We start from the raw sequence: 25958 nt of genomic DNA on the forward strand, positions 1-25958 counted from the left end.
TGAAGGGCGCCCCTCCGGAGCAATTCCCCAGAGTTCATCTGGGGAGCGGGCAGAAGGAAAATGCTGGGAATTGACACACCCGCCAGCAGGTAAATGGGTTAAGGAAGGTTTCCAGGCAAACAGGCCGGGAAAGCAACAGGGCAGGCTGCTGGAGGAGGGGCTCTCCCTGTCCCGTCCATCCTCCGAGCCGCCGGCCGGCCGCGAAAGCTCCAGCGAAATTCTAACCGTGGGGCTGCACCGAGGTGCTGATCACCTTACACGTCAGGGTGTCGCATGCAACGATTAACTGCATGATCCCAAATCGGACCCGACAGGAACGTTCTTGCGGAGGCAGCGGGCCCGGATTCAGCAGAGATGGACACGGCTGTTCATTCCTCCCGCAGAGGATGCAGGACGGCGGGGGTCGCTCTCGGACATTTCCATCCCGCTCGACCCCGCGCCCGCCCCACAGTGACCGCGCCCCTCTGCCTGCCAGCTGCGGCCAGTTTTCGGAAGCGCGGCGTCCCAGCGTGCCTACCGGCCATTCAGTTGTCAGAGACGACAGCGTGAACGGGAGCAGGAGAAAGCGAGTGCCCTCAGCGGAGAGTCAGGGCAAATGCGGCTCAAAGCCTCCCGAAGTCATGTCCGTAGGGAAATCAAGTTTGATTAAGAGAAGTGGTGATTTATGATGAATATTTCAGAACACATCAACTGCGCCGAGTAAACTGCTTCTGAAGCCTGTATGTCCCCGGACAGCAGCAAGAAATCTTTTCTGCTCCCTCCCCCATCCCTCGCACAAGCAGCTGTCAGCTCTAAATCCGGGCCCGGCTGCCAGGGGACCGGCTGCTGGCTGCCACACCCCACCAGGCCCAGAGGCCAAGAGGGCGCACCAGTCACCCTAAGGAAAGCCACTGGGAAGATGTTGACGTCTACATGGCAACACTTACCCCCGCACAGCGGTACCCTGCTTCCAGCCGCCACCCAGCAGCTGAGGCTCATGGTGATTCCTTCCTGCAGTGACTATCCCCCACCACCCTTTACGCTGCGGTTAGAAAGCCCACAGAACTGAGTAGCTATCCCAAGCTGCGAGACAAGACACCCAGTAATCAACGTTCCGAAAAATCCTCTTTGCACATCTTCACGCTTCTGGCCATTGGGGCGACAAAGTCCTGGCCACTACAAGGCATGGTCATCCTTCAGAGCCAAGTCCCTTGATCAAACATCAATGCCCAAGACACACAGACAGATACACTGTACATACCTGCAGCCTCGCCGGCCTCCACCGCCACAGTCCCCTTGAAAGGGTAAGCATTTTACGAAAGAAAGCAAGCTAAACTCTCAGTCCCTTGAAAACAGCATTTATGGACACCAACTCTTAAGCCGAGAGGAGAGGGAAGATATAGTACTAACAGCCCATTAGTTGCAAACAGACGACAAAAATGTTAAAAACTATGGAAAAGAATTCAGTCACCCTTCTACATACGTATGGATCTCCTCTCCTAGAGATATAACTTGAGTTGTGAAGCTCGCTCAGCTAGGGAGCAGTGCAGCTGGCCCAGCTCAGGTCTCCCGCCTGGGTCCTTCTCACGCATCCTGGTGTTTCGTAAGAACAAGCCCGTGGCTACGGAACGCTGGAAATATACTTGGTGCCTCAGGGGCCTCCTAGCGTGAGTCCTGTGAAGCCCATGTCCTGGGGACTCTTGGGAAGAATGAACAGATGATGGATGGAGGCACATATAGGAATGATCCTTAAGAATACCCAGGCAAGAAATAAAACAAAGCAGTTCTCAAGCAATTTTAGTAAAGAAAAGCACAGCATGCTACCGTCCCTAATTAACACACGGATGGCGGGCTCTGGGCCAGACACAAAGGTAAAGAATAAATGTGCGAAACCAAGCTCCTTCCTCATTAAAAATCTTGGTCTGAGTTGGCCATCCATTTTATTGTATGCCATTATCTTTCTCCTCATTATACTGTGACACCTTCAGCAGCGACAGAGCTCGCAAGGAAATATGAAAAGGAGACTCGTCCCTCTTGCTCTGCATCTTTGTCGGGACTGTGTGTTATCTGAGAGCATTTCCAGGGTGTTCATTTGGAAGATTACTGAAGCAAATACTGAAATACAAAGGATGCATTGTTTGGGTGCAGGAAAAAAACCCAGAGAGTACAAAAGAAAACCCAAGAGATTTTTTTTCCACGAACCACAGCGCACCGGCAGTCCATTTCCTTGTGCTGTCCTAAAAATGTCATACAGTAATTCTTAGTAAAAACTCTAAAAAGATTTACAGGCGCAGCACCTTTAATCCTGTTTAAGTCTGAAATGAGTCATTACCTACCCAGGAGCCACGCTACCACCAACAGAGTGCAGATGGGCCTCACTGAGGGCAGGTCCATCTGCCTAGGGGTCTCGAGGGCTGACTTGTGTTTCCTCATCTCCTCCATTGTCCAGTGAGGTCCCAGCCACGTAACAGGAATTCCATCAGCGCACGACTGTTATTAATTCACGTGTGCTTTTCATTATCTCCAAAGCCTACAGATACTCATTCTCCCTCATTCGGTTTTCATCATCAAGGTCCCATTAGAGAAAAGGCTTATCTACAAATGTCACGCTACAGATAAGAGCCAGGTCCCAAAGGTGAGTGCTGTGCCTGGGACCACCAGGAGCCCTGGGCCAGGACTCAGGGAGCCCAGGCTCCATCCCCAGCAGGAGGCTTTTCCCGGCCAAGCTGCTTCATGTCCATTTCAGGCAGGCAGTGGAAGGCTGAGTTTAGGGGACTCCATGTCCCTACACTTGTGTTTGGTGTAGGTGTCACAGTCTGCCTGGTATCACAGTCCTAAATATGGCCTAAGATTAAAAAAGAAAGCTACCAAGGCCAACAGATAAACTACCAGATAAAAAGCCCGGCTGAGTTGGATCAAGCTCAAGCTTCGGGTGGAAACATTTCTCTTTCCTGGTTCTGTTGTCGCCTAAGGGAGGCCGGCTCAGTGACTCAGTGACTCAGTGACTCAGAGGGAGGAGCCCTCATGCTCACCGCATACCCCCTTCCTGCCCCGGCGGGTGTGGGTTTCCAACACCTCCCATTCAGGGACCTCAGCCAGACCCGCACAGTCTCGAGCTCCCGGTGCCCAGAAGATGCTGGAGGGTTGATGGACTCTTGCTGCCCTGAGCCTCCTTCCCCTCAGACTATTGGCTTCGGGGTCCCCGCGGACCCAACAGAGGCAACCAAGGCATTTCTCGTGGAAACCCACCCCACAGGCTCGGCCGTGCCAGAGCGGGAAAGGGTTTGCCTTCGTTTCTATCTATAATCGCATTCCGGACCTCTGGCAAGATGCAAACAGACCCTCCCATTCTTTAGCAGTATTTTTTTCTGGGCCCATGCGGCACCACCCATTTAAGACTTTTTATTTCTTTTTTCCACTTAAAGTCATAATGAATTCAGTAGCCATGAGTCATCGGTTTTACCTCGATGCCAACTTCCTCTGATTTGAGCTTTTCGGGTCTGATTTCCTCTCTTTGCTGACTTTAGGAGTCTGTAATCTATGGCTTGTGACATTGAGGTGGACCCAATCCTCGGGCTCTGTGTCTCCGTTCCAAGGCCGGCGGTCAGACTCCCAGCTCTGCGGGTCCCATCACACAGATGTCAGCACTTGCAGGAGCAGAGCCACCATCCTGCCACCCGAGGGAGTGGGGGACGCCCCCGTGGGCAGCCCGGCACTGGGCTTGGACAAGAGCAAAGCCTGAGCTGACAATGGGGCTCGAAGGAAAAAGAAATGACAAGAACTCTTCCATCTTAAAGGAGCTTGGATGGAAACCAGTGTCCAGCAAGATAACCCTCAGGCTACAGTTTACATCTCTGAACTTTAAAATTCAAAGTAACATTTTAGGCTGTCATTTCAGTACTCCCTCCCAAGCACTTTGGGAAAAGAGGGCTGGTTGCTACAATGTAAGCAGTGGGCCACAGAGTGGCCAGTCTTTGGAATCAGACAGATTTGGGTTCAAATCTTCCTTGTGTCACTTCCTACGGGAAAGACACCAGGCATGGCATCGGCCTTTCTTGGCAGACTTCCTCATCCTTAAAATGAGGGACCACTGCCTCCCTTTGTAGGTGGTGAGGACAAAGTAAGACTAAGGATATAAAGCACCTGGTCTAACGTGGCTTGTACCTGTCATCCTCTGGCTGTTAGACTTGATCTGGCAGGAGACTTTCTGAACGATGCTGATCATTGTTTGACAGCCGGGCCAATCACCTGAGCATCTTCCTCCCCAAGGCCCAATTAGGACGAGACAGATCAGAGACTCAACAGGTGGAATGGCGCTCACATTCCAAATAGATTAAAGTCCCATAAAAAAGTCCTATACACAGGTCTCACTTTTCCAGTCTCCCTTCTCCTCCCTCGAGTACTGACAATACGGGGTCAATTAGGAAGTTAAGTTTATAGAGAGCTAAAGGGTCAATTATTCATGTAACATTCTCTACATTTTACATAGTGTTGATACATTTCTGAAAGCACATGGATGTCATTAGCATTACAGAGCCTGGGACAGAGTCTCTGTACTCAGTGTGGTAGGAGCACGCAGTGCCAAGCCCTGGGAGCCTCTGAGAAATGGAGTCTCAGCTGTTCCCGACCCCCCCCCCCCCAACCGCCGCCTGGGTGATTTGCAAACACACTGAAGCTGGAGGGGCTCTGCTCACTCCTTGGGCACTCACAGGCTGTGGGATGGGACAAGCACTGGCTGGGGACTTGGGAGACCGGGAGCTTGCTGACTGCTACGTAGACCCTGCCACTTCTGCTTAGCAGAGTGCCACTGGGCAATCACATCACTTTATGTACTTCTCTCTTCCATCCCCCTGCTAAATCAGGAACTGGAAAGGGTCGGAGCTTTTATCTCACCTGTCATTTAACCAGGTAGCCTGCCCCTGTGTGTGTGTGTGTGTGTGTGTGTGTGTACACGTACGTGCACGTGCATGCATGCCCCCACTCCCAGACACAGACCTCTGGGATAATTCCAATTCCACAGCTAACATAAGATTCAACAGTGAAAGACTAAAGGCTTTCCTGCTAAGATCAGAAGCAAGACAAGGACACCCACTCTCAAAATTCCTAGTCAACAGTACTGGAAGTCCTAGCCAGAGCAATTAATTAGTCACGAAACACAAATAACAGGCATGTAAGTCAGCAAGGATGTATACAGATGATATGATCTTAAGAAATACTAAAGGCTTTACCAAAAACTGTTGGAACTAATAAACAAATTCAGTAAGGTTGCAGGATACAAAATCAACATGCAGAAATGGATTACTTTTCTAGACACAAACAGCAAACTAGCTGAAAAAGAATTTTTTAAAAAATTCCCCCTTACAAGAGCATCAAAAATAAAATACTTAGGAATACATTTAGCCAAGGAGGTTAAAGATCTTTACAGGAAAAACTATGAAAAGTTGATGAAAGAAACTGAAGATGCAAATAAATGGAAAGATAGCCTGTGCCCATGGATTGGAAGAATTAATACTGTTAAAATGTCCAGACTGCTCAGAGCAATCCACAGGTTCAATGCAATCCTTATCGAAATTCCAATAGCACTTTTCGCAGGAACAGAAAAACATGATCCTAAACTTGGCATGGACCCAGAGAGACCCCAAAGAGCGAAAGTGACCTAAGGAAGAACAAAGCTGGAGTCATCACTCTTCCTGACTTCAAGCCACAATCCAAAGCTACGGTCATCAGAACAGTATGGTACCGACATTAAGAACATACACAGACCAATGGGACAGAATCAAGAGTCCAGAAATCCGCCGCCTCCCACACCCTTAAGATGCCGGGGAGCAAATTCAGACTTAGCCCAAGGGACTGGCAGAAAAGACAATGAAGAGCTTTGCCTTGTTTTCCAGCGCCGCAGGGACATGAGATAGAAAGAGATGATGTATGGAGTGGAAGATTCTGCGGTCAAGAAATTGAAACAGTGACACTGGTGTGTAGTCTTACTGATTTACGAATGTTCAAGGTTTCCCTGACCTGCCGTAAGCCCAGGTAAATGGGTATCAACACCACACCCCCAGGTTCCAATTAGTGGCAACTCGGGAGAAACCTATCTTGCCCGAAGACAGAAGTCCAGGGCCATGGCCCACCGCACTGGGCATGCGCGCCCCGGCACGCCTTGATGCCGCCTTGGAGAGATGGAGCCCTTGTGCCCAAGTCTGTGCGAGAGAGAGGGATGCCGAGAGGACGAGGCGGGGGCGGGGTGCGGAGAGCGAGCGCAGCCCTCCCTCCAGCGTCGGCCAGCTCATCACTTCCTTTACCTTTCTCCAAATGCTCATTCACATCGTCCCCCTGACTCAGACTCCCCGTATTTCTGCTTATCACATTTCTGTATGTGCTTCTAGGTTCAAAGAATAGCATCTCTTCCCTGTTAATGGAACAGCATGTTAATTAACAGCATGCATGTGGTTAACAGTCCTAGTTTTTCTGTCAACTTGCAGAGTGACCCAGTATCGCAGGGGAGCAAACACCCTCTCCCCGCAAAGGGGGGGGCTTCGAAGGTCCCAGATACCCCCTCGTGTCCACTTCCTCCAGAATCCTCGTGCGCGAAGAGCTGAGCTCAGCAGCAGAGGTCAAGCTACGCCGAAGAAAGGGCTGTTGTTCCATCAGTGGAACGGATTAGTACTTCCAGAACCAAACTTCCACTTCACACTCAACTGTCATCCTGGGAAGGAGGCGCCCACGTCAGGACGTCGTGTTTCTATGCTGCCGTCCTAGCTGTCCTTCCCTTCCTTCCCACCTCCCACGACACCCCCCAAAACAGAAAACAGCAATTACTCCTCTAAATTTAGTCAGACTGGCCGAAGACGCTCTAGATCCCACTGTCATCGCGCTTCGAGAACCTGCTCTACGAAGGAACCTTAACAGATGTCATTTATCATCTTTGCTCACCCAGTTCTCAGCTTTCGTCCTGACATGCATATTCAAAGTTACCTAGAATAAGTCAGTGGTGGCAGTCTCGCTTTTGGACACATTCTGGGACTACCCCAGACACACTCTTTTCTCCAGTGCTATGGAGTTGTCCTGGGGAAGGGTATACTTTGCAGAAAGCCAGGGAGGCCACAGAACGTCACCTCTCAACCAGCACACCCAAGAACCCACCACTGTGCCTTATTTGCAAAATCCTTAACCACAAGCTCGACCATAATTCTTTAAAAAAATTAAAAAAAAATTTTTATAAACATATAATGTATTATTAGCCCCCAGGGTACAGGTCTGTGAATCGCCAGGTTTACACACTTCACAGCACTCACCATAGCACATACCCTCCCCAATGTCCATAACCCAGCCACCCTCTCCCCCTCCCCCAGCAACCCTCAGTTTGCTTTGTGAGATTAAGAGTCTCTTATGACTTGTCTCCCTCCCTTCCTACCCGCAAAACCCCCCACGTTGCATCTCCACTTTCTCATATCAGGAAGATCATATGATAGTTGTCCTTCTCCGACTGACTTACTTTGCAAAGCATAATACCCTCTAGTTCCATCCATGTCATTGCAAATGGCAAGATTTCTTTTGATGGCTGCACAGTATTCCATTGTATATATACACCATATCTTCTTTATCCATTCATTTGTTAATGGACATCTAGGTTCTTTCCATAGTTTGGCTATTGTGGACATTGCTGCCATAAACATTCGGGTGCACGTGCCCCTTTGGATCACTACATTTGTATCTTTAGAGTAAATACCCAGTAGTGCAATTGCTGGGTTGTAGGTAGCTCTATTTTCAACTTTTTGAGGAACCTCCATGCTGTTTTCCAGAGAGGTTGCACCAGCTTGCATTCCCACCAACAGTGTAGGAGGGTTCCCCTTTCTCCGCATCCTCGCCAGCATCTGTCATTTCCTGACTTGTTAATTTTAGCCATTCTGACTGGTGTGAGGTGGTATCTCATTGTGGTTTTGATTTGTATTTTCCTGATGCTGAGTGATGCGGAGCACTTTTTCAAATGTCTGTTGGCCATCTGGATGCCTTCTTTGCAGAAATGTCTGTTCATGTCCTCTGCCCATTTCTTGATTGGATTATTTGTTCTTTGGGTGTTGAGTTTGCTAAGCTTTTTATAGATTTTGGATACAAGCCCTTTATCTGATATGTCATTTGCAAATATCTTCTCCCATTCTGTCAGTTGTCTTTTGGTTTTGTTAACTGTTTCCTTTGCTGTGCAAAAGCTTTTGATCTTGATGAAGTCCCTTCATTTTTTGCCCTTGCTTCCCTTCGACCAAAATTCTTGAAGCAATTTCTATCAAGATCCTGCTCTGGCTTCCCCTTAGGAGAAAACTCATCCTTCCAGAAATGCCATGACAACAGTGCCTGGTATCTTGGTGACGAGCAGGGGACTGAGTGAGCTCAGACCCACTCATGAGCTCACGGGGACAGTCTGAGCAGCTGGGTCCTGGGACAGAGATACAGTGTTGATCTCCACGTCCTCTCTCCTCTCCGTGAACACCTCAAGCCCACTGATTCTGAGAGGGCTCTGGCTGCCATTAATGGTGGCCGAGAACATCCCCTGAGCTGTCCTCCAGGACAGGGGATGAAGGACGCTTGAGGCCCTCCTCCTGCTTTTTCTTCCTAGCACTGGTGACTCCACCTGCTATAGTTTCTGCTCAACTGTGTGTGTGCAAATTGTCTGACACTCCCACTTGAATGTGAGCTCTGTGAGAAGAGGGTTCTGCCTTGTTCACTGATGTATCCCAACCTGGCACACAGCAGGAACTTATAGGTATCCAGTGCACAAATGAATGCTGCCAGCAGGAAAGTGCACTACTTGGATGTGTGTGCACTGGGAAACCAGCTCATGGCTGCCATTTTGAAAAACAACTGCACACAAATTCTCTGCCTCACAGAAATCTGCTAGAAGAATGGGGGCCAGTGCAACTCTAGTAATTTAGCCAGTGTCCTCTGGTAGTCTGGATGGTGTCTGTAGATTATTCACAATAAGACAATCCCTCAGGTTTTATGCTAAATGTGTATATCCACGACTTGTGCCAACTTCCAGGTTCAAAGACACAAGCTCTGGGGACTGGATGTGGCTTTAAGAGGGGGCTCTACTGACAGCTCTTGGGGCTGGCTGGGTGCCAGTCCTCACTCAGACCCTGGGCCTGGCTCTGACCTCCTGCCACCAGCCTTGCTGGCCTAGGACCCTGCTGCCTTGTCCTCCAGGCTCTAGGCTGAGGTCCTGACCTCAGGTTCTGCCAGCTTCCCTGGCCTTCCCTCCTCTTCTGTGTAGACCTGGGGCACCTGTTTGCCTGTGTGCTGGCCACAGCAGGTCCAGCACTCACGTCTGGAGGTGAAGGCATCTCCCCCCTTCTGTGGGGGGATGCTGTTCCAGGAGGAAGGTGGAGTAACGAGATGGGGCACAGAAGCCCGGGGGGCCTCTCCCCAACCTGCAGCTCTTCTTCACAAGAGATCACGTGTGTCCTAGCTGCCCAATCTGGTCTGGGCTGGTTTTGCTGCTGCTGTTTGCAGGGGAAAGCATCCCATAATGCCTCCCTCCCTGGCTCCCCCAGAAGCATCCGGGTGTCCCACAAATATCACAGGCACAACCCCCCTGTGGGCTCCTTGACTCATCACTTCTCTACATTCCCAGCTACAAAAACGTGGGAGTTGGATTTCAGTCCTGGTTCCCAACCTTTCCTGCGTGGGGACTATTTTTTTTTCTGTAAGTGAGACAAAATTCACGCATTACAAAATTCACCATTTTAACCATTTTGATGTACAATTCAGTGGTTTGTCTGATCCACTGACTATGTCATGCTATTATTCCTTTCTAATTTCAGAACACGTTCACCATCCCCTAAAGAAAGCCCATACCCATTAGGCAGGCACTCCCTCCTGCCCCCTCTAGTCCCCAGCCCCTGGCCACCAGGAATCTGCTTCTGTCTCTTGGGATCCACTTATTCTGGACATTCCATAGAAATGGATGGAATCACAGAATCTGTGGTTTTTCATGTCTGACTTCTTTCACTCAGCATCGTGCTTCCAAGGTTCACTCAGTGTTGTAACATGTGTCAGCACTTTGCTCCTCTTTATGGCTGAATAATATTCCACAGTATGGCCAGGCCATGTTTCCTTTATCCATTCCTCATCTGGCAGACATCTGGGTGGTTTCTACTCTTTGACTGTGGTAGATAATGATGTGATGAACGTTCATGGACTCGTTTCCATGTGAACACCTTCCGTGTGAACACCTGTTTCAGTTCTCCCAGGGAGAACTGCCGGGTCAGATGGCATGGCCACATTTAATCTTCTGAGGGGCCACCAGACTGTTTTCCGCAGCACCAAGGTCTAAATGTTTTGTTTATTCTTTATTTTTTTAAATTATGTTATGTTAATCACCATAAAAGACATCATTAGTTTTTGATGCAGTGTTCCAAGATTGTTTATATTATTGTGGTAAAAAACATACATGATAAAACTGACCGTCTTCACCATTCTTAGGCGCATAGTTCAATGGTGTTCGGGATATCTACACTGCTGTGAAACAGATCTCCACAACCTTTTCATCTTCCAGAATCAAAACTCTATGCCCACTGAACAGCAACTCCCTTTTCCTCTTCCCCCAGCCCTGCAACTCTGTTCTTTACCATCTCTGCATCTGCCTGCATTAGACACCGTGTACAAGTGGAACCACACAGTTTTGTCTATGTAGTTTTGTTTTTGTGGCTGGTTTATTTCACTTAGTGTTATGCCCTCCAGGTTCCTCCATGTTGTAGTGTGGGACAGGACTTCTGTCCCTTTTTAAGATTGCATAGTAATCCACTGTACGGACAGACCACATTCTGTTTCTCCATTCATCTGTCGATGGACATCTGGGTCTCTTTCACTTGCTGGATATTGGGAATAGTCCTGTTGTGAACCTGAGTGTGCAAATATCTCTTTGAGACCTTGTTTTCAACTCTTCTGGAGATACACCCAGAAGATGGCATGGGTTTCTTTTTAACATAAAAAGTTTTATGAGTCCCTATCCCACAGATGTTTTGCTTTTGGTATCTAGACCCTTGTAGATCTTTACTCAAATCTGACATCTTCCCTAGATTAGGTGACCTATCAGGTCATATCCAGCTCGAACTCTGACAATTCTGAGAATTTCTGTATTAAACACCATCCCTATGATTCCAGTCCACATTCATTTTACATTAACGCCTTAGAAGGTGTACACAGCCAAAAACCAAAGTAAATCAAAAGAAGTCCACAAGTATAAAGAATTTTCTTCCTCCACACTGACCTTACCTCACTGACCTCTTTCTCTAGCTGGGAAGTAAGAAGCAATTAAGTTAATAAAGTTGGCTAACTCTTTTGCCTTTAAAGAATCAAAGTCTAAGCTGTTTATTACTGATTTCACTGACGTATTTTCCGAGTGCTGTGCGTTTGAGAGAGTTGAAGTCAACAGAGTTGATGTAAACAGAAGGCTTAAGAATTTTAAGTGTAATCATTGTAACACAATAAACTCAATAAAGAGCTCTTGTTTCTATACAGTTATTCTTACGTGTAACCTTTAGAATGAAGTTACCGTTACACCTTTCATCCTATAGAACCCAAGCACTGGAGAGTTGACTTAAATTCAGTTCATATGTTTATGTAATAAGAAAACACTCTTGATAAACAGCACAACCCTTTGAGTAATACCATAAAAACAAGAGAGTCATCCATTCCGAGAGGCTGACTCCGGCGCTGATGCACGGCGCGGTGTCTGGAGGGGAAACTGATAGCTCGACTTCCTTGCTTCCGTCCTTCCATCTGATAAGAAGCGCTCCTCCAGCGTGGGGGGGAGCATGACAGCCTCGTAAGGAGCTGGAGGCCCGTGGAGGGAGAGGGAGCAGGATCGGGGCGCCCAGAAGCGAATCCATCACACCTGGTTTCTGCACGGGCGGGAGAACAGGACGCAGTGGAAGCATCACCCAAGAGTGCATCCAGGCGCTGGAGGAAAGCCGGGTCTCGAGCACCTTCCTTCTCGTCCCCAAACTGCAGGAGTCCAGCCAAGCTCTCGTGACATATGGACATCCATATGCTCCAAACCTCAGCGGGACAGGGAGGCTTTGATTCACGACCTGCCAGACTCAGGCGTTCCGCTAGTGCCTATCCACGTGAAAAGAGGCTCAGAGACTGAGTTCCTGGTGAGGCTGATGCCCAGGAGTTCTAGGACACAAAGTGTTTGGGTCACACACATCACGCTCTGGGTCCGTCTGGCGATTCCACGACTTCCTCGTGTACGCAGTTGCCCTCCTGTGGATCGCCCTAACGCACACAAAGCTACAGCTTTTGGAGGGAATGTTTCATTCATACCACATGTAACAGGAAAACCGGTACGGGGGGCCACCTCTAATCCATCAGCGACAAAGGCCATTCTTTGTGCTTAACACAGGGCCTCAGTGTTGTCAGGAAAATGTGATAAGCACGCACATCTCTTCTATTTATGTTTATTTTTTATCTGAAAAAACCCCAAACAAAATGAATTAAGCTTTTGCACTATTTACTATGTGGCTGCTCTGTTGGGGCCTCACAGTCCTCAAGGCTCTGGAGGAAGGAGCCGGGCCCCCTCCCACATACCCTGTGCCTCTTCAGCGGCTTCTAGCATCTTCCAAGATACAGGACACCAGCTAACGGGGTAACGAGTTCAATTCTCTAGTGTCATCCTCGATATATCCATACCCAGAACTGTGCTCAAATGTATTAGGAATGAATTTAACCTAACTTTTACAAAATGAACTTAACGTGATGGCTTAAAAAGCTCCCCACAGAAGAATTCCAGCGGCGGAGCCCCTACCCACAGAAGCCCAAGTGAACAGTAATAACACAAAAGGGCTCACCCTTCTCCTCCTCGTGTAAAGGCCTCATGAACCATGTTACAAACATCAACGGTCTCATAAGATGTGACAAGATGCGGCCCTCCCCCACAAATCCCAAGAAAGCCATTAGAAAGTTAGATTTATATCCTGAATCACTAATGAGAAAGCTCACCTGAAGGGTATTTGGACCCTGAGATACTAGCTTATGTTAATAAAAGTCACAGCGATAGCAAGACGTTGAACATACTGTTTATTTATCTAATATGCAAATACTCATTTTGGATCTAGTTTATAATTTATAAGACATTAGTAGAGTACCCATGTATATATTTAAAAATGAATATACATATACTGTGGGTGCGGGCCCCAAATTGATGGGTTTTGTGACCGACGTATGGGCCCCACATCCCTGGATCAGGGTGTCTGCCCAGTTGAGCAGGAATACCGCTGCAGTGCTCAACCTGGACAATGGTGCACGCTGGAACGGAGAAAAGAGACACTCGCCTTGTAATTGTCATGCTCAATAAATTAATACGCTGCTATTATTGTTGGTACATCGTTGGTGAAGCTGGGCACTGTCAACCGATGCTTACGGCACGACATGCTGCCTGCTTATTATGGGTTGAACTGTGTCCCCCAAAATTTCTAACTTAAAGTCCCCCACCCTCAGTACCTCAAGATGTGACCTTATTTGGAAATGGGGTTATTGCTGGTGTAATTAGTTAAGATGAGGTCGCCCTGGAGTAGAATGGGTTCCTGATCCAACAGGACTGGTATCCTCACAAGACAGGGGAAGCCATACAAGGATCGCCGTCATGCTGTGCCCAGCTAAGGAGCACCAGGTGCTGGGTCAGAGGCCTGGGATCCATCCTTCCCTGTTGCTTCAGAGGGAGCACGGCCCTGCTGACACCTTCCTCTCGAACGTTGGCCTCCAGAATTGCGAGGGACTTTCTGTTTGTGGGACTTGGTTCTGGCAGTCCTATGAAATGAACGCCCTGCCCTGCCTCTTAAGGAAGGGAGGCAGCCAGCCCACAGGCGTTCTGCCTGCTCTAACCCGGGGGATGTGAGCGTGGGCTCTTCCGAGCCTTCAGGGAGGGAGGGAAGAGAGCAGACATCGGGACAGGCTGCAGGCTCCGTGAACGCAGGGATGTGGGGACCGGCCCCCACTCTGCCACCTTTCTGCTGCCCCAGCTGCCTCTGGCGGAACAATCCCTTTCATCACCCCCTGCAGGTGTACGAACGCGAGCCTTTCATCAGTGCCTCATGCCGCCTGCAGACAGAGCACACGGAGCTACGAGTCTCATGGGGGCAAACCCGATAGTGAGAGGTGGCCGACGGCGCCTAGAATCTCCCCTATTTCTCTCCCCAAGGCAGTCAGGGCCGTTCCCCACCATTCCCTCCACTGCAGCATCGTGCCTCTCAGGCGTTCTGCTCCAGGCTCTGACGGCACCTTCAGGACGGCCTCTCCCTGGAGGAGGCATTTGTCCATAAGCAGGTGACAACCACTTAGCCCCTTCCCCAGGACATTCCATGTCACTGGATGCCCTACCACATCAACACTCGGCCTTGGGCCCAGGGCAGGGGTCTGTGGCCTGCTGCAGCCCAACATCTGGGTCACGGGCCCACCCACCAACACAGGGCACCCGGACCAGAACAGGTGCTGGGGGTTGGTGGGCGCTCAGCACCCCTAGCTCACTGGCATCTCCACACATCTCACAGAAAAGGACACATCTGTTCCAAACCAGCAAGAAGCCTGGACAGAAAAGATGATCTTGGAAGATAAGGATGGTGTTGAAATTGGATGATTACACGGTTTAACCAAATTTTAAGCACACAGATAATGGCTTACAGAAAAAATCCCTAGTATACAGGTTGTGCCATCTCCTAAATTCAGAGTTTTAAATTTTTATGTTTTTTTTTTTTAAAAAGAATTTATGTATTTATTTGGCAGAGAGAAAGAGCAGAAGCAGAGGGAGCAGGAGAGGGAGAAGCAGGGTCCCTGCTGAGCAGAGAGCCTGATGCACAACTCAATCCCAGGACCCTGACAACCAGAGCCAAGAGCAGACACCCAACTGACGAAGCACCCAGGTGTCCCTTGAATTTTTATTTTGTAAGAATTCATTTCAAGTGAGAGAACCATTAAACAAGGCCATTTGGTGTCTGTTAGGACTGAACTGCTTTCCCCCAAGAGGATATGTAAAATCCTCACCCCCCTGGACCTCAGAATTGACCTCTGTAGGAAACAGGGTCTTTCTAGAAGTAATTGAGTTAAATGAAGTCAATCGGGTGAGCCCTAATCCAATGACTGACACCCACAAAAAGGGCATCTTGGACACAGAGAGAGATGATGTGAACAGAGACAGGGACAGCACCATGGGGACAGAGCGCGGTGAGGCATCTAGGAGCTAAAGAATGCCAAAGGTTGCCAGCAAACCGCTGGAAGCCAGGAGGGAGCCTGGAACGGATCCTCCCTCGCAGCATCAGAGGGAACCAACCCTGGTGACACCTTGACCTTGGACTTTTAGCCTCCAGCACGGTGAGGAACTATAAATGCAGTATTTCAGCCCCCCAGTTTGTGTTGTCACGGTGGCCCTGTAATAATAGAGCATCCACAGGCAGTGGCTGTTTCAGGCAAGGGATGGGGGAATGGTAAAAGCAGCAGGTGGAAACCCAATGAGAAGCAGGGGCTCCAGCGCCTGTGTGCTGGTCCACAGATGTGCGCAGAGCAGTGAAAAACTGGTCCGGCTCCCACAGGAGGTTGAACATGATGGTGCTCGGCTTTCTTATTTCAGCTTTTACACTGCAAACAAGCATCCTTTTCAGGGTCTCCACTGTAAAGGTAGTCCTTGTTTAATTATTAAAGATACGGGGGGAAGAACCTGGGAGATCTTGTTTGCAACAGTTACTGAGCTGCTTGCCTGTGAATTATATTCCATTTCTCCCTCTCTCTTAAGATTTTATTTATTTGAGAGAGAGAGAATGAGTGGGAGGGAGTGGAAGGGCAGGGGGCGAAGGACAAGCAGACCCCCCGCTGAGCAGGGAGCCTGACACAGGGCTCGATCCCAGGCCCCCGGGATCACGACCTGAGCCAAAGGCAGACGCTGAACCATCTGCGCCACCCCGGTGCCCCTATTAATTAAAGTTCTTCTGCAAAGAGCTGCCCCTTCTCCTCATTCAATCATTCAATTGCTTCTATCAGGATGCACTCATGAATGTTTACTTCACTCTAAGAGTTATAATTCAATACTATCATTTCGTTGCAAACTGCTCTGGCATTGGCCGTTCGGAGCGCCTACGGCTCGGCTTCTGTGTTGTTCGGATAAGCCCCATCCTTTACAGCACATTTCCTCATATTCGGCACTACGAGCTGTCCCAGGCTCATCTAGATTTCTCCTGTCCCAGCCCTGGAATTTGCTGCTTCTCCAAAGAATCCTGGTTTCCTCGATGGAGAGAAAAGTGTTTAGAATCAAGGATCTGGGCTCTAGGGATGCTCATGCTTACACGGTAACTCACATGGGTTACACGTAACTTACACGGGTCCTCACGGGTGTTTCGGCTCTTTTGGTGAACACAGCAAGGGCGTCCCGGTATATGCGCCAGCCGCCCCATCCACCTCACCCCTGCACGGACTTACACGTCTGCATGTAGCTACTCTCCATCCATCCGACACTTAAAGCTGCGTTCAGACAAATACCGGTTCTGATCCAGCAGCATGAAGCCCGTTCCGGTCTTCCTCCTTTCTAGCTGTAACCGCTCTTGGGCCATGAGAAACTTGGCTCTCATTACCCACCACTGATTCACATACTTGTTGAACCCAGTGTACACACAAAGTCATTTCAGAATTGCTAACTCAAGCCCCTGTAAGAAACACATCGGCTAACCGGAGTAAACAGCATTTTTGGACAGTCTTTTGCCATTAGTCTTAGAGTCTCCGGTCAACACACTGTTTTCAAAAATTATTTGGGTAAGGTGTTGTCTACCCCGGTCCTTGCAATGGGTTACAGTAATCATCTGTGTTATAATTAAGCTCGTCTGTTACTGTTCGGAGTCCATTTTGGGTTTCTCCCACATGCTGGATAATTTGAATTGTACATTTTCTGGGTATGTGAGGTCCTTCTTCTTCTTCTTCTTTTTAAAGATTTTATTTATTTATTTGAAAGAGTGTGAGCAAGAGAGAGAGAGAAAGAGAGTGCACAAGCGGGGGGAGGGACGGAGGGCGAGGGAGAAGCAGGCTCCCCACTGAGCCGGGAGCCCGCTGGGACCTGAGCTGAAGGCAGGTTAACTACTGAGCCATCCAGGCGTCCTGGTACATGAGGTTCTAAGTCAGAGCTGAAAAGAGAGCCACACTCTAGAAGGACTGCATACTCTGTACCTTGTCATCCCCATCTCCCCGTTCCTTCCGCTGCTTTCCCACCAGCCCCAGTGCACACCAACCAGCAGCCACTCAGGAAGTACTGGGGAATAATAATGAAGCCCAGTCCTCTTCTTGGAGATGAAGAGCCATCGGACTACCGCTCAGCTCGACGGGAATTCTTGGGTAACATTTAAAAATTTCTTCTACTTCCTTTTCTCCTTCCTTTTTAAAATGTAGCATCTCCAAAACAATTTGGCAGCCTAGGAAATGATTTGTAAATCTCTGGAAAATTAAGTAGCACAAATATTTGCAGGGAAAAAAATCATTCCGAGTAAAGGTTGTGTTTTTTTGTTTTGTCACGTAGTAAGGCTCTAGCTGTTCATTTTCTCTGTAATCAGGATTTGGTTCTTAGACTAATGAGGAAGGAAGTCACCAGAGATGAGTCAGCGAATGTAAAGCCAGTTCTAGAAATCTGGGAAGGAAAGCAAAGAGTCTTGCAAATGCGGACCCAAGGAGGAAACTGGCATCTGAGACTTTACACTTATCCAGGGGACACTTGGATCAAAACATGAAAAATAGTAAAACTTTAGGATTAGGGTAATGTGGATGGTGAAGTCACATCCCATGACATTTCCAAGCGAGTAATTAAATGTGTGGCAAATTCTGCAAAGAAATAGGCCATTTTATATGTAAAGACATCTCCGTCCTCCACAACCTTGTACGACAACGCTCATGCCATCTACTGACAGCAAAGCCGCGCGGACGGACTCACAGGCCTGAGGATGTGGAAAAGCTTACGGGCGATCCAGAGTCAACAAGTTTAATTCATAGAGGGATCTGGATGGACATGCTACGCCTGTCAATTCGCGGTGTATTTTGTGTCACGTCAGGGGAGCCCGTACCCTAGTCGGGACACATGTCTTCAAGTCAAAACAAAACGGGGGCTGAACCCCGGCCTCCTCACGAACCGGCTACGTATCATGGGTCCAGGCAACCTCCCTAAACTCTGGTTTCTTCATCTCGATAACAGGCCCAGTGATACCGACCTGTGGGTGGCGTGAGCTCTGAACCTGACATGAAAAACTCAGTAAGCGCCCGCTGCAAATCAAGTGGGAAGCACGGCTGTGCGGTTAATAGTGAGGATGCTGGGCTCTGCTGGAGTGCTGGCCCTGCCACTCACTGGCTGTGTGACCTTGGAAAAGTCACTGAACCTTTCTGAGCTGCTGAAGAGGGAGCAGTAACGTGGAGTGGGGATCATAACCAATAACCAACTCAGAGCGTGTGGGCAGCACACCGAGAAGGTACAAGGACCCGGTGAGCTGATACCGACAGAGCACAGAGAATGAGGCCAGAGGTACCACACTCTAGAAGACCGGCGAGGACGGTTAGCTAGACTGATCCGGCCCGCCCGCCAGACGGACGAGGAGGCCATCGTGGAGTGGGTGATCTCTCACACAGAGTACTGGCCCGGTGCAGGTCTGGAAGGAGACCCGCTGGCCACCCCTGTCCACAGCTTCGGAGTGCTCAGAGGCTCACCCCATCTGTCTACGGCGTGTCCAGCGGTGTCCAGCCCACAGCGGTCAAGAGCAAGGCTGAAGTCACGAGACAGCCGCTGACACACTCACAAGGAACACATTACAGCCATTCGGCTGCAGGGAGAACCCCCTTGCTCGTGTGCTACACAAACCCTACGCTGCAGTCAGACTGCTGCAGAGTTCCTGGTTCCCCAGAGAACAGATCTTTGGAGGTGAGAGACGCAGGCTCTGGAGAGCTGGGGAGCCTTCTCCTTTGTCTTGCAATCGCTCATCCTCTGAAATATGTATTCAAATTGCACGTCTCGGATAAAGGCTGTATTTCACCTCATGAAAAAAAATCAATAGAAAGAAAACGAGTGGGCTGTTTTGTCTTTATTTCTAAACACGCTCATAAATTATCTACTCTCACTGTACTGACACTGTGTTTCGGAGGGAAAGAGCTTGCCCTACCTTACTCCACTTAAACTCACACAGACGAGTGTGTTCGTTAACTCCCCAGGCAAGGCTCTCTCTCTCTCTCTCTCTTGTTCTCTTTCTCCCCACGGAAGCACGGGATCCGCAGACGGGACCTCCCAGGTTCTCCAGCAGGGGGAATGACACAGACCCATACTCTCTTAAGCTTGATACTGAGATCAAGAATTTTCTAAAAACTGAAAACTTCCTTACAACTTGTATGCAGGCGAAAGTCAACCTGAACCGGCCCACGCCTGTAAGAGTGAAGAACCTACATCCCTTGCTGTGAGCATCACACACAGATCAAGTAAGACGCCCGAGGCCCCACTATGGGCACTGGATGGAATGTGTGCTCTTTAATTCTCATAAGCCCCCTTCCCCCAAATGTCCCAAATCTGACTTAAACTGGGTCCCAAGGTTTTCAGGTATGGGACTGTGGACCTCTAGAAGAGCTACAGATGCTGTTCTGTTCTGTACAGACGCTGTGTGCAAACAGCCAGTGAGAAAGGGAATTTCAGAATCTTCTCTTAAATGCCGCCTTCTTTTCAAAGCAGAACTTGCGCCAAACCACAGTGAGGATCTCGTGATTTTAAATGGGCAATAACCACTCAGAAAAGACTTTGTCCCCAATTTTCCTTGCCCCTCAGGTGACCGCACTAGAACTTACATCCTATAAGATTCTACAGAAAACACTCAGTGATATATACACACAGGGACACTCATGTCCTTTTACAGGACGCACATTCTTGGGAGCTACTCTTTCTTGGAAGCTGGGCCTCTTTGGACCCTGTAAGACCCTGGTTTAATTTCCCGATCCGTTCACTTGCAAGGCACTTGGTGTGAGCAAGTATATAGCCCCTGCAGACACAGATTCCCTTGCAAAAGTTGGGGAGAACACTACCTCCTGTTCAGGGCTATTGGACTAAAGCAGAATAATGCAAAATAATGCCCCTGGCCCACAGAAACACAGGTTAGCTGGTTTCCACACTCTTCCCGCACTTAGCTTCCTCCTCTGGTGGAGACACTCTCGGGACAAGGTGGAAGGCAGAGAGCTCAGCGGTCCCCTTCTCTGTGGCAAGCGCAGACAGGGGTACGCATTTACCTACGACGGGTGGAAGGAAATGGCTGTGTATGGAGGTTCTGGACCCAAACCTGGCACCAGAAGCTCTGAGGATAACAGGGAGTAAACTGAGCCGGGGGCACGTCAGACAGACGAGCTGTCGGGGACCAGGGGAGCCAGGGACAGAGATGTCATTTAAGGACACCTGGGCACTCATAAGGGCGTGGCCTCGCTGGTTTGGATTTGGGTGCCGAAAGGAAGAGTCCAGACGTGTGTGCACGGTTTTAAACCAAGTTCTCTCTCTTGGCTGCAAGGTGCCATGCCCACCCCAGAGAATCAACTAGAACGGCACGTTCGAAGGTCTCAAGGTGATTTCAACACTGTCGTGGGAAGTCGAGGCCACTGCGCACGGAGGGACGGCAGGTGCTCCAGGAGCCTGGTGTCTCCCGTCTGGGGGGACAGAGCCTCACTGATTAGGAAAGGAAAAACACACAGTGCAGGGCCCCACGATGGGAGAGGTTATCAGAAGCCCGGAGAAGAGAACAAACGTTAATGTTTAACCAAGTCGCGGCTGTCCGGAGAACAAAGCGGAGCGTGCGCATTCTCACCTGGGGCTTTCCCACTCCTGGTCGTCCTTGTCTTTCTCTTCTTTGGTGTCTCCTGAATGCGGGTGTTTCTGCACAATGCGCATTCCGCCAGCTTTCACTAAAATGAAAACAGAGGGGGGTGTGATGCACCTGGCAGGGGACCAGGGGAACAACCCCCCGAAGCTTTCAGTGGACCCAGAGCGCCAGGGATCCCAGTAGCGCTAGGGATGAACCACAGAGGTTCCTGTTGTTGAGGGACATTTGGTAGGATGTGGCAGTCCACGCGACCTTTTACTCCAGACCCACTTAGAAACCTCGTAAGGCTCCTGCTGGCTCTGTTTGTTTCTTACAAGGACTTCCTAAGAGCAGTACCAACCACGCGGAGAAAGTGGCTGCTTGCTTTAGGTTTTCGATACAACGGGGTCCCCCTTAATACTGCCCTGTGACCTTTTCTCAAACACCGATGATGCTTCTGATGGGGCGATACAGCCCCCTGGGGGGACACAGGACAGGCCCAGAGCCCACTGAGATGGCAGCCAGGGATGTCTGTGGCAGCCTTTCCCAAACTGTGTTGGCAAGCCTCAGTGTTGGCACGTGTTAACTTTTAAACATGGCCTTAGGGACATATAAATCACATACAATATGAGTCACTCATTTAGGGAGTGCAGAGCTAGGCTCTGAACGTACTCGGGGCTGTGCAACCGTCATCACAACCATCACCTCAATTAGTTCCAGCCCACTGCCATGAGCCCAGACAGAAACCCCATCCCCGTGAACGGTCGCTCCCCAGCCCCTCCCCCAGCTCCTGGTAACCCCTCCTCCGGGCTTGCCTGTTCTGCGTATTCATTTTTTTAAAAAAGATTTTATTTATTTATTTGACAGACAAGTAGGCAGAGACGCAGGCAGAGAGAGAGGGGGAAGCAGGCTCCCTGCTGAGCAGAGAGCCTGATGCGGGGCTCGATCCCAGGACCCTGGGATCATGACCTGAGCCGAAGGCAGAGGCTTAACCTACTGAGCCACCCAGGCGCCCCATTCTGCATATTCGACCCCCTTCTTTCACTCTGCATGTTTCCAAGGTTTACCCAGGGGGCAGGCCTTCAAACATTCCTTCTCAAGGCACAATCACAGTCTACTGCATGGACAGACCACGTTTTATTCTCCCCTTCATCTGTGGATAGACATTGAGGCTGTTTCTACCTTTTGACTATTATGCATAGGGCAGCTGTGAAGAACTTGCATACAAGTTTTTATGTGGATACATGGACATACACGTTCATTTCCTTAGGTACAGACCTAGGAGTGGAGGAGCTGGGTTACAAGGTAACTCTCTATCCTTCTGGGAAGCTGCCGAATGCCTTTCCAAAGCCACAGGATCATCTTACATTCCAATCCGTTGGAGCATTCCAATTTCTCCCCATGCTTGCCAATGCTAGCTGTTGTCCAACTTTCAAATTACGGCCACTGTAGTGGGAGTGGAATATTATCTTACTGTGGTTTGATTTGTGTTTTCTTGATGGCTAATATGTTAATACTGCTTTGTAAGAAAACTAACCAACCCCTGCCCCCCTAAAATGGGGATTCGAGGATCTCTTAGTGTTGGAAATGTGCAGTTGAACACATTATATGGGTGTCCTCAAGACATATTTCCTTGGCCTCTAGCATGCCTCTTAAGCTTTATGGGGGACACCGAGCGTACCGCCTTTCCCACAACTCCCCCCACCCCAGTAATGCTGGTTATTATTCTTTACGACTTCAGTGTTCCAAAGAATAGAGTTTGGAAATGCTGGCCTTGTATCAAAAAGCCAGCTTCATGTGACTGTCACCAGCATGGGCTTTGGGCTCGGTCAGCTAAAACCCGTCCTCAGCTATAGGTCTCAGACCGCTCAGTCCCTCAAAGCCTTGCTGCTTCATCCGCACAAAGGGGTAAGCGCTGCATCCTAAGATCTTTAGGTAAAAGAAGCTGTCGAAAGGCCTTTGGAAGGTGATTAGGTCATGAGGGTAGAGCCCTCCTGAATGGGATTAGGGCCCTTGTAAAAAAGAGACCCCTCCCTCCACACCCCCAGCCCCCCGGAGGCGCCTTGTCCTCTCCCCCACGTAAGGACGTGGAAAAAAGACAGCTGTCTGTGAACCAGGCAGCGGGCCCTCACTGGGCACCAGATCTGCTGGTGCCTGGACCTTGGACTTCTACCCTCCAGACGTATGAGAAATCTCTGTTCTTTACTGCGTTATAGGGAGTAAGACAGAGGTGTTGGAAGCTTCTGGGCACAGGTGAAAAGCAGAGCTGCGTGAACTGCATTCACTGGCCCCCCGGTTCGTGGCATCCTCCCTCCTGGGGTCAGCTACCCGCCAGGTGCCACAGCACAGCTCCGACCACGCAGCCCGCCAGCCAGCCTGTCAGGCCACGTCCTCGGCTGTGACCAATTGGGTTGGGCCCTGCCGCATTAAGAAAAGTCCAGGACTACGAGTCTCCTTCTGATGCAAAAGGAGGGAGAAGGTGGAAAACGCCCTGAGGCTCACTCAATTCGAGGTTGTCAGTTTTTCCATTTCCCAGGGAGGGTCTGCGGGCCCCTGCCTTCAGGAAGCGGATGGCGCCCATTGCGTGGCTAATGGTCCCTAGCAGCAGGCTGCTGCAAAAAATCCACCGCAGAGGACAGGGGACGAAAAGGACTCTGGAAAACCATGTATCTGTTGCCACCACTAATTCTTTTGAAGGAGACCTCCCGCTTCGGAAAGAAGGAAATATAATCCTGTTTGGTTAATTCTTCCCCAAATCTGCTTTTTATCCCATCTATTGATTTTTATTTTACATCATTTTATTTTCCATTTCTAGAGCTTTGATTTCCCTGTGAGATTCACCTCATCTTTATTTGATAGGGTCTTAGTCATTCCTCATGGTTTTAATTCTTTTCCATATTTAATGATTTTAGGCATACTGGTTTTGTAGTTGTACATTGGATTATTTTATGATCTGAGGTCCACTGCTTCTTTTGTCTGCTGAGTCTCCCTCTCGTGGTGGTGACTACAGATTCTGAGCTTTCCTTCGGTAAGGCTCTCTCTGCAGGGATCCTCTGGGGCCGGGAGCGTATGCAGCCTCCCTTTGGAGAGATGCTCGACATACTTCTGTCAAACCAGGAGTAGAGGCACCTGGAAATCCTTTTTATGTCCAATTTCTCCTGAGAAACAGGATCTATTTGAACCCACAGCCCACGTAAAGGGAGGCCTGCGTTGACAAAGTCTTAGGGAGACTTTCTCGTCCTGCTGCCCGGAGCCGAGGTGGAAAGAGATCAGAGTCCGTCCTCCCACTGTGCTGCTGGGCGCAGAGGCTCGGCCTCGCTCCAGACGCTCGGCCTCTGAGCCCTGCGCTGTACCACGGGGTCTCGGGTTAAATGAAGCCAGTTGGGGTGGGCCCGAACCCAATTGACTGGTGTCTTTCCATGAGGAGGAAGAGAAACCAGGTCACCCCCTGTCTCGTGTGGGCCTGCGATCTGGGCTAACAGTACTGAATTTCAGTTTCTTCCGGTGCGGTTCCTAGGGATTTCCCTCCCTCTGGGCTCAGAGTTTTTTAAAAGGAAAGAAAACAAAAACACCATTACAGGTGGCTTATCAAGGTATTTCCGGTTGGGTAGTCAGTCAAACCTCAAGACACAGAAACGGAAATAAAATTCTGTAGCTATGTTAAGATAATTTTCTACTCTTTTGAAATGTAAGTGTGTCTCTGGCCGAAGGAGGGGCTGGAAGAATTGACCTTACACTTTTTTAAAACTTCATTTCCTCCCATCCCTGCCACCCTTCGCACACACCCAGTAAGAACTGGTTAGAAGCACTGCTATGGGCTGAGCTGTGTTCCAAAAACTCATGGGTTGAAGCCCTCACCCCTATAACCTCAGACTGTGACTGTATTTGCAGACAGAGGAGAAACTGGACTTGTGGGCACCCTGATCTTAGTCCCCCAGCCTCTAGAACTGCAGATTTCTGTGGTTTAAGCCCCCCAGCCGGCGGATTTTGTTACAGCAGCCAGAGCAGACGAATATCCTTCAAAAGAGGATGTCCAGGGGCGCCCCGGTGGCTTAGTGGGTTAAGCCTCTGCCTTCAGCTCAGGTCATGATCTCAGGGTCCTGGGATCGAGCCCCACATCGGGCTCTCTGCTCAGCAGGGAGCCTGCTTCCCCCACCTCTCTCTCTGCCTGTGTCTCTCCTACTTGTGATCTCTGTCAAATAAATAAATAAACTCTTTAAAAAAAAATAAAAGAGGATGTCTGAATCATCTCAACTTGGCAGACCTCAAACTTTAAAACAACTCACAGACATGCCCTGTAAAGGGGCTGAGGGAAAAAGAGCCGTGTCACTAACTACAAAGAAGACCGATGATGAAGGTCAAGGTGACATTTGAAGTAAGCCTGAGCTCAGCACCCCCCTACTGACTACACATGTCAAGGCTCAGTCACCGCCCCATTAGTGCTTCATTTAATTCGGCTTATAAAAAGAATTAACTTCATCAATCCCTCACAGTGTGTGTGGTGATTAATGCCGCAATAAAAAGTGGCAATAACAGTAATAACTCAACGCCAAGACGGGTTCATCTGAACTTGCAACACTGCCACAATGTATGATGGTAACATATTTATCGTGATTGTTTTACCCGTCAGAGGGACTCTTCCTTGTGAAAAATACAAAGGCAGAGTTATTTCTGCAAAAATCTTAGCAGAATGACTTGCAAATGTAAGATAAAAATACTATTTTTATGAGACATTAGGAAAAAAAAAAAAAGAACTCGGATTGGTGTAGTGGTTGTTATTCAAAGAAGAGCTCTGAACTGAAAAGGATACCAAACGCTGGATCTAGTATTAGCAGAAATGCTTTGCAGACGACGGGGACATGGGTCCCGGAGGCAGACTTCCGGGCTCAAAGCCTAGCTCTGCCTGCCGTGTGCATGTGTGGCTGTGTGTGTGTGTGTGTGCACGTGTGTACAGCTGGGCACGTTGCTGGTGCCCTCTGTGCCTCCGGTGCTCCATCTGTGAAGAAAGGGTGACCGCGCTCTCCCCGCCAGGGGTTTGCCAAGGACCAAATGAGTTAGCACATGGGCAACGCTTCCCACCAGCACCTGGCAACTGGCAAGTTCTCGACTGTTCGTTACTCTTATTAGATGGTTTTAACAATCAGCATCTAGGAC

The 25958-nt window shown here is 49.4% G+C and overlaps 1 protein-coding gene across 1 annotated transcript in view; it reads right to left on the reverse strand.

Annotated features, from left to right (window-relative positions):
• The window catches only part of DAP (death associated protein), a 66033-nt gene that overhangs the window by 34698 nt on the left and 5377 nt on the right, over positions 1-25958 (reverse strand). The window contains exon 2 of the mRNA XM_059173662.1: positions 20811-20907. Within this exon, the coding sequence (XP_059029645.1) occupies positions 20811-20907 (97 nt within the window). The remainder of the gene's footprint in view (positions 1-20810; positions 20908-25958) is intronic.

The sequence above is a fragment of the Mustela lutreola genome, chromosome 5, assembly GCF_030435805.1.
Source record: "Mustela lutreola isolate mMusLut2 chromosome 5, mMusLut2.pri, whole genome shotgun sequence".
NCBI lineage: Eukaryota > Metazoa > Chordata > Mammalia > Carnivora > Mustelidae > Mustela > Mustela lutreola.